A 12,890-nucleotide genomic window follows, 5' to 3' on the forward strand; every position below is an offset into this window, starting at 1 on the left:
GCTGAGCGCCGCCGAGACGAGCCCGCGCCGCAGCCGCCCGCCGCTGCCCTGCTCACCCCCCCTTCACCCCTAGGCCCTCAGCCGCGTCCCCGGTCCCCCGGAAAGCTGGATTTCCGAGGCTGGAGGCGCCTGGCCGACTGGGTGGGGACCACCATGGGCAACGCGGCAGGCAGCGCGGAGCAGCCAGCGGGCCCCGCCGCGCCGTCCCCCAAGCAGCCCGCGGCGCCCAAGCAGCCGATGCCCGCGGCGCCAGAGCTGGAGGAGAGGTTTAACCGGGTTCTGGTGAGTGTGACCCGCCGCGCGCTGGGCGCGGGCGGGGGGCGGCGGGAGCTCGGCACGCGTCCCCGCCGCCCGGGGCTCAGGTACCGCTTGGAGATCCCTGGCCCAGTGGCTGCCCCTACAGGGGGTGGGAGTGACCGTGGGTGCTTTCAGAGTGACTTAGCACTCTCCCCCCCCAAAACTTTCTTCTGCAGTCGCCCAGTCTGCCTCCCCAAGACACCCCCTTCCCTGGCGCTCCTGGGTCTAAAGGTCTAAACAAAAATGTCCTGCGAGGAAGTTGGGAGCCTAGCACGCAAGGGGGTCCCCGGGGGATCCCCTTCCGCACTGCACGCATGCCGGGCCACCGGGCGCAGGTCTGGAGCATCTGCTGGTGTCTCAGGGCTAAAGATGAACGGGTCACATCTTAACGTGCTGGGAGCTGGAGACCGAGTTCAGGTGTTCGGTCCTGATTCGTTCGTGCCTGGGCAGCTGGGAGCTGGGTCCTCAGATCATGCAGAGGGAGCGTCTGTGTTTCTCACCCTCGACCTGTGCAGGAGAGATTGCCTGTGGGTCCTTATCTTGGGCATTTCCTCCAGCCCACTGAAGGGATTAAGGTCAGGAGGGGTGGGGTCAGGATGGGTTGACCACTCTGGTTTGGGGTGGTTCAGAATTCTGGAAACCCCTGTCGACTCACCTTACCCACTATCGCCTGCTGGAGGAATTGGGGGGCTCGGAGACTAAGCCCCTGGGGAGAGAGCCATCAGCTGGGGCTGAGCCTGGAAGCAGTCAGGATGTGTTTGGGGAGGGGCTTCAGAGCAAAATCAGGGCTCCCTAAGACCTGGTGGGAGGCAGAAGTAGGGAGGGGGAAGGGCCACTCATTCTCACTTCCCTCTCCCTACCTCAGCCCTGGCCCAGGCTCCCTTCTCTAACTAATTGCCTGGTGGCCTGTCTGCTGTCAGCTCCCTTGCTGGACTCTGGGTGACAGGCGAATGAGGCCGTGCTTTTTCCCAGGGGCACTTCGCAGCCTAAGCAGGCTGGCATTGCAGGTCTGAGCGTGGGAGCCCAAGGGAGACTTAGGCAGTAGAGCAAAGCTGGTGTGTGGCAGTGCTCAGTCCTTTGTCCCTTCCACCTCCTTGACATCATTTCCCCTCCCTTGGCCCGTCACTGGGCAGTACTTGCCAGATTCTCCGCGTGGCCCCTCATCAGAGTTTCTAGAAATCTTGGCCGCCCCCCTCACAGAAGGAAGGCTAGGAGGAGCTATCGCATAGAGTGGGATCTGGTCCATCCTTGTGAAGGCACCTTGCTTGCTTGGGGAGAGGGAGGGACCCGGAGGGACACCTCACACCGGGTCAGGCCCTGATTACTCCATCTCTCCACCTGTTTTCCTTTCCCCAAACCCATGGCCTGGCAAAGCTGAGCTGAGCTGAGCAGATGGGGGAGGGGGGAGAATGAGGAGAGACAGTCTCTGGGGGACCATCTGGGGAGCCTGAGTTGGTGGTGGATCCCTGGACCCCTGCCAGCCTGACGTGGTGGGGGGGTATAGGTCTGTCCTTCCCCCTTAAGTGTGTGTCTGTGGACAGGAGTGGGCCAGGCTGTCAGAGTGAGGTTCCGGCCCCTGTCCACTCTCTGTTGGGTACACATTAGTGGGCAGGAGCGGTGTGAATAATTCAGACCAGTGGGAAATCCAAAAGTCAAATGGTGAGTTTCTGATGCATGTGTAGTTCTTGATTGCCCTGCTCGGTGTTTTGGCCTTAGCTCTGATTGACTGAGTCTGAGGCTGACCGCCTTTGGGAGTCCCTGAGTACCAGGGCGTGGAGGGCGGAGGCCCAGGGCCCGGTCTGAGAGGGTGTCTTGGTGGAGAAAGCAGCGGTGGCTGGGTAGAAATCTAGGGCAGCAGCACCCATTGGGGCTCAGCTTTCCACCCCAGCCCGCAGGAACCCCAGTGTGTTTACACTTGGCCTTCTTTCTGGGGAGGGATCAGTCTGTCCCTTGTCTTGTGTGAGCAGAACACACCCCACCCAAGGTCGCTTGGCTAAGAACCTGGCTCCCCTCACTCCCCACCGACAGGGGCATGAGCCCCGCCCTGGGCTGACGGCCTTGGCCCCTGCCTGCAGCTGCCTGGGCTAAATATTTGGCTGAAACCACGAGCCTGGCAAGCAGTATTGCAGGGCGCGTTTCCATCAGAGCTCTGCCTCCATGGCCAGAGAGGAGTCCTGTCCTTACTGACTGTCTGAGAGGAGGAGAGCCTCAGACAGCTGAGTGATGGGCCCACTGCTCGCCAGGAATCCCCGAGTCTTGACAGCAAAAGCATAGCCCCTTTGCATATTGTCACATGCCCCCAGGGGAGCTCTTCCTTTAGCTTAATGGCAGCCCATTGGTCCCTGGTGGGGAGTAGGATCCTGAGACCCCAAACCATGCCTTGGCTCCTGGCTATGGGTGAAGGGTGCTCCCACCAAGGCCTACGCCAGACAGGAGATGGAGCTCTCTCTCCCTTTCCCTGCCGTGGCCTTTCTCCCATGCAGAGGGGCGGGCTAATTTTCTAAGGAGGCTGTGAGAGAGAGGGGTACCCCTGCTTAAAAAGGGGGTGGGGAGGAAGAGCAGGTTGAGCCAGGGTTTTCCGGCTGCTGCCTTAGCAACAGTGGAGGAGCGATGGCTGCCCAGAGACATGGGCCTGCTGTAATGGTGGGAAAACCAGCCCGCCAGACGCCAGGCTCTCGCCTCTCCTACACTGTACCCAAGGCTCGTGTCTTCCTTGCACACCTTCCCCTGTAAGGGTCGGGGTTTGGGATGACAAGGCACTCTTTCCAGGCCTTCCAGAAGTTCATGCTTCTGGCCAGGCATAGGATACCCCTGATCTGTCTGGTCAGGAAGGAGCCTGTGACCTTGGGGCCAAGGGACCAAGGGAAGGTGCCCCGGATGTTGGGCTGGAGGTCAAGGGTGATGCTGACCGACATGGAGGCCGAACCATTCAGAGATGAGTTTTCCTGCTGGGGCTTAGCCCCCTGACATGCCCTTAGCATGTGTCCAGGGGTATAGACATTGGGGGAGGCTGTGTGGGGAGGTCAGGATGGCCCCACGCACGGTGTGGATCCTGAAGGTCCTGCTTTCAGCGGGACCCTTTCCCTGAACTCCCTGGCCTACACTGTGTTGGCCAGTGCACTCCTCTGGCATGAGGCAGATGAAGTTTGGGGACATGTAGCTGTAGATAGGGGTGATCAGGCCCTGGACCTCTCTTCTCTGGGGTGCCTTACACGGAGAACCCCAGTGGGGCTGTGGGCAAGTGGGCACATGCTGGGCTGGGCAGGTGCTGGTGGGTGACATTCTTAGCGGGCCTGGCTGGCACACACTGACCCTGGAAACCCAGGGATGTGGTAGGCATGATTCATGGGGACATCTGGGTCCAGTTGGCAAAGAGCTGGGTGAGACGGGCAGGAGCAGGTGGAGCTGTTCTGGGGGCTACCTCTGCATTTTTCCCAGGCGCATGGGGCCCACGAAGGTGGCTCAGGCCTCCTTGCCCCTGAGAAGGCCAAAGGTCACTCGAGGGAAAGGCAGAGTAACTTCCTGAGCTTTGAGTTATTACGCTGGGGGGTTGGGTTTTCTCTTTGCCACTTACTACCTGGGTGACCTTGAGCAAGTTACTTGACCTCTATGAGCTTCAGTTATCCCCATGGGTAGAAAGAGGCTGGCCTCTGCGGACCGACCATTGAACGATTAAGTGGAGTTTGCCAGACACAGAGCAGGTGCTCCAGAAACTCTCCCTGACGCTGAGGAAGGGGATGACATGGGAGAGGGTAGGACCCTAGGGTCCTACCCTCTCCAAACTGGAGGCCTTCTAGACCCTTCTAGACTGTGCCTTGCTCCGCTTCCCACCTCCATGACCGACATCCACCAAGGCTGCCAACTTCAGCCATCACAGGCCAGGCTGCCCTCGCTGCCATCATGCAGGTCCGCAACACTGGGGCCTAGACCGAAAACTGCCTGGCGGCCGGAAACCACGAGAGGGAGGGCCCACCTCTCCTGAAGGGTGGGGCAGTGGTGGTGCTAACGGTAGCTGTGTGCACATGGGGAGGGGGTGGGGAGGCCTCCACTTCCCTCTGAGAGACGGTGTGCTTGGGTTGGGGGGGGTTCCCCAGTGAGTAAGAGCTCAGTGTGGGCAACAACAGGAAGCATAGGGTGCTGGGTGGCAGGAAGTGGGGCTGGCTGTTCTTGGTTCCTCAGACGGGGGGGACCGGGGCCAGGCTGTCTGCAGGAGACCCTGGGGGCTTGGGACTCAACATTTCTTGCTGCCCTCAGTGAGAAGGGAACCGAGTGTTCTTGAACCAGCTTGCCAATCAGTTCAGCTTGGGCAAGCGACTTCATCGCTCGGTGCCTCAGTTTCCCCTTTGTGAAATGGGGATCATCGCTCTGTGCCTCAGTTTTCCCTTTGTGGAATGGGGATCATCAGAGTATTTGCTGTGTAAGCTTCTTTTGGAGGTTTAAGTGATAGGTAGATAGAAAGCACTTGGAATGGCCCTTAACCCAGCATGGACATTTGGGGAATATTTACTGTCGTTGCTCTAATTCTCCCCCCAGGGCCTGGATCGTCTGGGCAGTGCCTGTCATCCTGGCTCCCATCTAACTTGCCCTTGTCCCCGCCATGGGGACCCTTCAACCCTGATGGGAGAAGCTGTGAACATTTTGGGGTTCTCAGAACCTAATCCTGGGGCCAGTCGGCCCAGAGCTCTCTTCTAAGTCTGGGATTGCCTCTAACTGCCCCAGAAAATCTATATACTGGAATTTAAAAACTTGGACAAAATGGATTGGTTTTGGAGATGCACTGAGAACTCTAAAAACCAAGATCGAGGCCATGGAGAGGAGGGCCGAGGGGAGATGCATGGGGAAATGGGGGCTGGGGGGGGCACTTCCTGGCTTCTGGGCCCATCAGGTTATGGAGGCCCTGGAGGGCTGGTCTGAGACTGGGCCTAGTTGCCAAGTTGAAGGGCATTCTGGGACTCAAAGGGCCAGACGTCATGAGGAGAGGGTGGGCAGGTAGGCCGGGGCAGAGTCTGAGCCCAAGCTGAAAGTGAAACCGGAGGGTGTGGCTGTGTCCCGAGGCAGACAGAGCCGCTCAGTCTCCAGGGAGACCCCTCCAGATGTCAGCACTTGGCGGGGGACAGTGGGTCGAGGCAGAGCTTGCCAGGGGCTGGTCTTGGAGTAGCGAGGCTGGAGGCCCCTCTTGGCCCTCAGGACGGAGGGGCAGGGAGGCAGGACGGGCCCCACACATTCTAACAGAAAGTTTGGGGAATCAGCTCCTTTTCCTGTCCACGCCCTCAGAGATGGTCATTTCTCCCTCTTCCTCTGACCCAAAGCCTCAAGGGCAGCAGGGAAAGGGGGGCTGAAGGGTCAGTTCAAGCCAAGCCTCGGAGGCAGGTCTGTTGGGTCTGGACGTGTGCACAGACTTCTGCTCGTCCTACCGGCCCTCCCTCAGGGTTTTCAGTGCCCCCCCCACCCCCCAGTCTGGGAGACGCCTCTTTCACAGTGTGCTCACTGGAAAGTATCATTACATCAAAACACAGCTTCTCCCTGAGTATTTCCAGGAGCTCTGGGCGCCGTGAGGCAGAAGGGAAGTGTGCCTATTTTACGGAGGGGAAAGCTGAGGCTCAAGGAGACAGAGAAGTCGGCAGGCTAGGTGGGCCCAGAAGCTGGATCTTCTGAATCTGGCCCAGGTTCTTCCTCCACCCCCTGTCCCCTCACAGGAGGCAAGTGTCCGCCCACCACACCTGGCCTTCCCTGTCCTTTCCTGTCCCATGTGAGCGCGTCAGCCAACCCTTGGCTTCTCTCCCAGCCCCCCACCCCATGGACTGCCTCCTTGCCGAGGGCCCTGAGTCTGGGGTCTAGGGCCTGATTTTCTAGGAGGGTTTCGCTCCTCCCTGAGCGAGTGGCACCCTCTGGTTCCTGTTATGCTCCTCAGGGTCCCTGTCTCCTCGGTGGGCCCAGTGAGGAACAGCTGCTCATTAGCTCTCCACGCTGTCATGGCTATTTCTGATTTCCGAGCCTAAATTTAGCCCGTCTGGCAGGCGGGCAAGTAACCTCGGGGGCTTGAGCATGCCCAGGTGGGGAAGGGGCAAAGGAGTGGCCTGCCCGCCACCGTGGTCAGAGACAGGTGGACCCTGCCGCAGAGGCCTCCCCCTCCCCAGGAATAACCCCGGGAAGAGACCCCAGGGAAGAGGGCCAGGGCACTGGTTCATAGTTAGCTCTGAGCTCAAAGCTGGCCTGGCTGCCCGCTTCCTGGCTTTGTAACCTTGGGCAGGTCATTAAACTAATCTGTCCTTGTACTTGTAAGATGGGACCGATGGTGCCGATGGTGGCGAGGGTGTCCCCTGCGTGGGGGTTGGGGCTCAGAGCAGTGCCAGGCATGATAAGCGTCCAGGCAGAGCTGGCTACCACATTTATTAGGGACATTATTAGCATTAGTTGTGGCCTCTAGAAGGGCCACTGGGGCCATTCCAGGAACCAGACAGATCCCTGGGGTGGGTGATGGCTTGGAAAGACCCCTGTTGGGAAGCAGCTGTCCCTGTAAGGCTCTGTTGCTGGAGCCTATTCACCCCTCTCGCTCCTGCTCACCCCCCTTCCCTGCCACCCCCCTCTCCGAGTCGGCCACCGTTCCATTTTCCCTGACACTGGTGGCCCCCTGGCTGCCTCCTTCCCCCTAAGCCTTGCCCTGCTCTGCCCTGCCCCACTGTGGATCTCCGTGGGGTGGGGATGGATCAGGAGAGACCAAGGAGAGAGAGAGACGGGGATGGAGAGTGGTCCTGGGAGGCCTTCCCCCGGCTCCAAGGGCCCTTCGTGGGCAGTCGGTGCTGTGGTGGCAGGAGCTGTTCTGGCCACTGGCGCCTTGGGGGAGGGCAGCAGATGAGGCAGCAGCGGTTTCCCTCATCCAGGGGCTCACTTTCGCAATGGGGAGAAGAATGACGTATCCCCATCCCCAGCTGGCCCGGGGGGCCCGGTGGGTAGGCAGTTTCACCTCTCAAGTGGGGCCCCGGCCGGAAAGCTTGGGCAATGAGGGCTGAGGGCACCCAGCTTCCTGTTGTCTGGGACTGACCCAAGGCAGTGATTGTTTTGGGGGGGTGAGGTCTGGCCAGAGCGCCAGAACTGGGCCCGGCACCCCAGAGAGGAAGCTGGCTGCGGAGCCTCGGGTGGGTGTGGCCCCCTCTGTGCTCCAGCTGGGCCTCCTCTCAGGCCCACGTGACTGAGGATGCGTCCTGAGCCACCAGAGCTGGTGACAGGGGCCTCTTGACTCTGGGCTGGGGATTCCTGGGGACTCCCACAGCCCCAGTGGGACAGAACTCCTTGAGGGCAAGAACTGTCTCTTAGGGCCTGACTCACAGGAGACTGTCTTTTAGCCTGGGGATTATGGATTTGGGGTCGACTGGGGACATCTTCTGTGTCTATTAGGAAGACACACCAAGTTCAAGGGGGCCAGGGACCCCCCTGGAGCTGGTGGCAGGGGACAGGACCCTGTGTCTGCCCTAGGAAGGAGAAGCTGGCCAGGCACGTCTGTGGCTGGGGGAGGAGGACCAGGCAGAGCAAGGCTGACCTTTCATAGCTCCTGAGGGGAGTCCCAGCCTGGGCCACCAGCCCCACGGACCCAGCGTGTCGGCTGCTGGCCCCAGTTCCTGTGGCGGGGTGACCTTCCCCAGGAATCCCCCTGCCCGTGCAGCTGTGATGGGCCTGCTTGGAATTCCCTGCCTGTCTGACTAGCTCCCTTGGTTCGTGTCAGTCTCCTCCTTCCAGAAGTGATGAGGACGGAGCGGGCTGGAGAGGGTTGAGCAGGAGACGTCCGATGCCATCCTGGCCAGAGATTTCCCGGTGTGTGTGAGACACTGGTGCCCTGGGCCGGAACCGCACGCAGTCCCCATGGTTTCTGGTGGCACGCAGGAGTGGGCCACAGCTCCTGTGGCTGGAGACGGAGCCTGCCCAAGTGGGAGAAGAGATGGTACCCCCTTATGGCATATGGGGAAGTGAGTCCAGGGCTGCTGGAGGTCCCAGAAGTTAGGCTGAGAACCCATGCGCCGAGTGTCATGGCAGATGCTCCGGGGAGGTGGGGTATGGCTGACAGAGCCCAGGCTCTGGGGTCAGGCAGACTCAGGGCCAAATCCCAGTGTCACTTTCTAGCTTTGGGCCAAGGGGAAGGTGCTCTGCCTTTGGGCTTCGGTTTTCTCATTGACTAATGCTGCTTATATCCCAGGGAGAGAGGGTGACGGGGATTCACGTGGATGACAGATGTCCTAGGGACCTGACCCCTCATGGCTCCTCTGAAAATGCCCATACCTTGTCCCTCCCACTGGGGGCCCAGGCTCAAGGTCATTCCCTTGTCTCTTCCCCCACCCCAGAACTGCATGAACTTGCCGCCGGACAAGGTGCAGCTGCTGAGCCAGTATGACAACGAGAAGAAGTGGGAGCTTATCTGTGACCAGGTGGGTCCCAGGCCCCTTCTGGCAGCGGGGTACATTGCCCTGGCCAGGCTGGGGCTGGCAGGAGAGGGGGACACTGCCACATTGCCCATGGGGCCAAGACCCTGCCCAGAGGCCTGCGTAGTGTCTGCAGAGTGTGCTGAGGGTGTCTTCAAGACTCTGGGGTCTCCTTCCCTCGGACATGCGTCTCCCCAGGGACCTTATGAGTCCCTAGCAGGGCTGGGTCCGCCCTCTGAAGGGCTGGCAGGGGTAGTGCGGGCCGCCGGTCCGTCCAGTCCGGTCATGTCACCGTCCTCCTTGCGGAGCTTCTTGGAGCAGCCTCTGTTGACCCTCCAGCTCAGGGCTGGGGAGGAGAGGGGGCAACCCCAGGGCTGGGCCTCTTTGACCTCATGGGAGGTGAGGAGGAAGGGGCAGGATCCCTGTCCCTCCTTTCCTGGGGGCCAGAGGAGCTACTGTCAACCAAGCAACAACCCAAAGGTAGCCGTTCCCAAGTGGCAGAGTGAGAATGAGACGCTGCGTCTCCTGGTGCTCGGGCAGGCACCTGGCTTTGCCACCTCCGTGGCTCCCTGGCTGCCCTTGCCTCTCTGGCTTCTAGGGCTGCTGTCCGTGGTAGCAGGGAAGGCCCCTCTCCCTTGGCTGGGCCAGGGTGGGGCCTGGCTGCTGCAGTCCTTCCTGGAGGGAGGGAGGCAGGGGGTGGGGAGCTGGGGAGCAAGGAGCCTCCCCTGGGAGCGAGGGCTGGGCCTTCGGCTCCTGCTAATGGACCGGAATGGGATGAGCGGGCCATGATGGAGTCTGGGGGGTAAGGGCTGGGCCACGGAGGGAGGGCAGGGAGCTGCTTCAGAGGGGGCTGTGTTTGGGGTCCCTGTCACTTGGCCTGGCATCTCAGGCTGGGGACTCAGAGGCCTGGGAGAAGTGGGAGGCTGAGGGGGGCGGCTGGGTGTTGTCTGGGGGGTCTGGGTGGGGAAGGATGGGGGCTCCTCCGCTGGGGGGCCCTGTGCTGTGGCCCCTGCTTCTTTGTGTGAGTGGCTCTTAGAACCCTGGGTGGGGCAGGGAAGTTAGGAGCTGCTTTTTTTGAGCATAGAAGGTGGGCACACACAGGTTCCCGCCAGCACAGGTGAATGGGACAGCTGGGAAGGGGCCCTTAGTGTGTTCTAGGGACACCTCCAAACCCACCCCGCCCCCAGGACTGCACTAGGGCTGCGGCTTGTGAGGCCATTGTGGGGAGCAAACGTTCAGAACTGGGGTCTTCTAACGTGCCCTGGTGGGTGGTTTAGTTAGACCTTTGTTATTTCAGAGCCTGGAGAGCCTGGGGCCTGGGGTCAGAGCTGAGGATGGGATTCTGGGGCAAGGGCTGGGGTAGCTGTGGCTGGTTTCCTGTTCACCCCACTCCATCTCCCCAGGAGCGGTTTCAAGTCAAGAACCCTCCCACCGCCTATATCCAGAAGCTGAAGAGCTACCTGGAAACTGGTGGGGTCGGCCGCAAGGTAGCGACGGACTGGATGTCTAACCTGGGGGTATATGTCTCCCCCTTTTTCTCTGTCCCTTTTCCCTTGCACCTGCCAAGCTCTGGGCAGCTGGAGTAACTGTGTGAATCAGCTTTTTGGTGGACTTTGTGGGTATGTGTGTGAGTGTGGGTGTTTATTTTTAGGGGCTGGAGGGGGCCCGGGGCAGTCTGCTCGGCCCAGCTGCGGATGCTTACGTGGATCCACTCGTGTGTGCGCTCCAGTGTGTGTGTGTACCATGTGGCCGTGCGTGGGTGTGTGTGTACTATGTGCCTGCTTTTGTGTCCACATATGGTTGTGAGTGTGTACCCTTGGGTCCGTATATAGAGGTGTGTGCACCCCATGTGTCCATGTGTGGATGCACTGGTGTCATATCTGTACCCACGGTGCTTGGGTATGGATGTGCGTGTGTGCGCGTGTGCCGCGTGTCTGTGTGTGTGTAGGTCTGTGTGTGCACCGTGTTCATCCGTGTACGGGGCCATGTGTAACCTGAGATGCTTGATCTGCCAGGCAGGTGTGTGGAGGTGGTGGGGGAGGCTGAGCGTGAAAGGCCAGTCGTGGGGGGCGGGCAGGGGCTGCTGGCTGCTGCCTCCGCGCTCAGCGGGCCTGTGGGAGGCCCTGGGCTTCACCCACCAGACTCTCTTGTTCTTGGTCCCCAGTTTAAGAGGCGAGTTCAGGAGTCCACACAGGTTCTGCGGGAGCTGGAGATCTCCCTGAGGACAAACCATATTGGGTATGCAAGGGCTCAGGTTTCCCTCTTTGGGGCTTGGGACAGCGCTGCCCCCAGGCGGGCTCCTGGGGCTTCCCGTTGCTGCTCCCCTTACTACCGGGGATGGGCCCTGGCGGCGCCTGTTCCATGCCCAGCCTGGGCAGGACCTCTCTCCTGGCTAGAGCTCAGGGAGCCCTGTGCCCTGCAGGTGGGTGGAGGAGTTCCTCAACGAGGAGAACCGCGGCCTGGATGTGCTCCTCGAGTACCTGGCCTTTGCCCAGTGCTCCGTCACGTAAGCCCCCTGCACCTGCCCTCACATGACTCCTCAGAGCCCGGGTCTGTGCTTTCCTGTCCCTTGTCCATGCTTCTGGCCGCGTCCAAGCAGTGCCGCACTGGAGCTCACGCGCACCACACCCCTATGGCGGGTGATGCCACTTCCTCAGGGCCCGCGTGGATAGGGAGGGACATGGCCTGGGGTGGCCAGCTGGGACCTAGGACTTCCTCGACCCCCTCCTCTGCCCAGCAGAGTGCCGAGAACAGCCCCTGATCTCCCTTGCATGTCCGTCCATCTCTCCCCTCAGCATCCCTCGCCCTGCTCTCAAGGGCCACTGAGCCGCGGGCCACCCAACCCCATCCAACCCCTGCAGGTATGACATGGAGAGCGCAGACAATGGGGTCCCCGCCTCGGAGAGGAGCAAGCCCCTGGAGCAGTCTGTGGAAGATCTCAGCAAGGGGCCGCCCTCGGCCTTGCCTCCCCAGTCCAAGAGCCGCCACCTGACCATCAAGTATGTGGGGCCCCTTGCAGGATGGTGGGGGGAAGAGAGGCTTCACCCCTAGACTGCTGCACCCTGCCAGTCCCACCCCAGGCCCTTGGGGGTGGTGGGAGCAGCAGCCTGGCATTGGGGGTCCCAGTAAGGGCCTCAAGTAGGGCTTGAGAGATGGGCGTGTTATGAAGCCTTCCAGGGGTGGGCACCTAGAAACTGGAATCTGGGTGGGTCTGGGATAAGGAAGGTGTTTCTGGGTTGGTGAGACCTGCCTTGTACCCTTCTAACCCCCTCTTCTTTCCTGTGCGGCCTCCAGGTGTCCCCCCTCTCCCCGGTACGTAGCCACCTGGGGGCAGGTGCATGCCTGGTTGGCTCCCTGGGTGGGGGTGGGGTAGGGTGTTCAGCTGACACCCCTAGGTTCACCTGTTCTGGCTAGCCTCCCCACCCTAATGCAGGACATCCTGCTGGGAGGCAGGGAGAGGGAAGGAGACAGCAGGAGCCTCATGTGGACCCCCAGTTTCTATCCTTCCAACATTGGTCTATGGGCCCAATTTCACATTAAGCCCCAAACCCTCACAATATGTTTCTTTGTTTGCTCATTCATTCATTCATTCAACAAATATTTTTTAGCCTTTGCTATGTATTAGGCATGGTGTCAGGTGCTCAGGAAACAGATCACCCTGCCCTTGGGAGCCCTTGGTCTAGAAGGGGACAGTATTTGACAGGCTCTCATGGAGGTGTGAGCAGGAGTTCTGAGAGGGGAGGTGGCTACTGGGCGAGATAGCTCTGGAATAATGTCTCTCAGATGGATACGGGCTCTACGGGCAGTGGTGGGGACAGGGAGGGGCATTCCAGGTGGAAGGAACAGCCTAAGCAAAGACTCAGGCCTATCTGAGTAATGACAGAAGGACAATGTGGCAGTTGGAGGGAGGAGGTGGGGCTTCCTGGTGTTGTTGGAAATGTGATAGAATTGTCAAGACGCACTGATGTGGATGTCATGATTGGCAGTTCTGCAACAATGAAAAAGAATCACCTATTTCTTAGTAAAGAATAATCGAGGACACTCATAGCATTTACTATGTATCAGGCACTGTTCCAGGCTTATTTCATAGTCCCCAAAACCCTATCAGGAAGGTACTATTATTACCATTCCTATTTTACAAATGAGGAAACGGAGGCACAGGGTGATCAAGTAAACTCACCA

The 12,890-nt window shown here is 60.1% G+C and overlaps 1 protein-coding gene across 7 annotated transcripts in view; it reads left to right on the plus strand.

The window, feature by feature from the left end:
- The window catches only part of FMNL1 (formin like 1), a 24,598-nt gene continuing 11,708 nt past the window's right edge, over positions 1 to 12,890 (plus strand). For 2 of the 7 annotated variants that reach the window (XM_032320821.1, XM_032320822.1), the window contains exons 1-7: positions 1 to 282; positions 8,631 to 8,714; positions 10,112 to 10,225; positions 10,873 to 10,946; positions 11,131 to 11,214; positions 11,570 to 11,707; positions 12,003 to 12,020. In XM_032320821.1, the coding sequence (XP_032176712.1) occupies positions 154 to 282; positions 8,631 to 8,714; positions 10,112 to 10,225; positions 10,873 to 10,946; positions 11,131 to 11,214; positions 11,570 to 11,707; positions 12,003 to 12,020 (641 nt within the window). In that variant the 5' untranslated portion in view covers positions 1 to 153. The remainder of the gene's footprint in view (positions 283 to 8,630; positions 8,715 to 10,111; positions 10,226 to 10,872; positions 10,947 to 11,130; positions 11,215 to 11,569; positions 11,708 to 12,002; positions 12,021 to 12,890) is intronic. The other 5 variants (XM_032320824.1, XM_032320827.1, XM_032320826.1 and 2 more) reach the window with 3 other exon arrangements.

The sequence above is a fragment of the Mustela erminea genome, chromosome 18, assembly GCF_009829155.1.
Source record: "Mustela erminea isolate mMusErm1 chromosome 18, mMusErm1.Pri, whole genome shotgun sequence".
Classification (NCBI taxonomy): domain Eukaryota; kingdom Metazoa; phylum Chordata; class Mammalia; order Carnivora; family Mustelidae; genus Mustela; species Mustela erminea.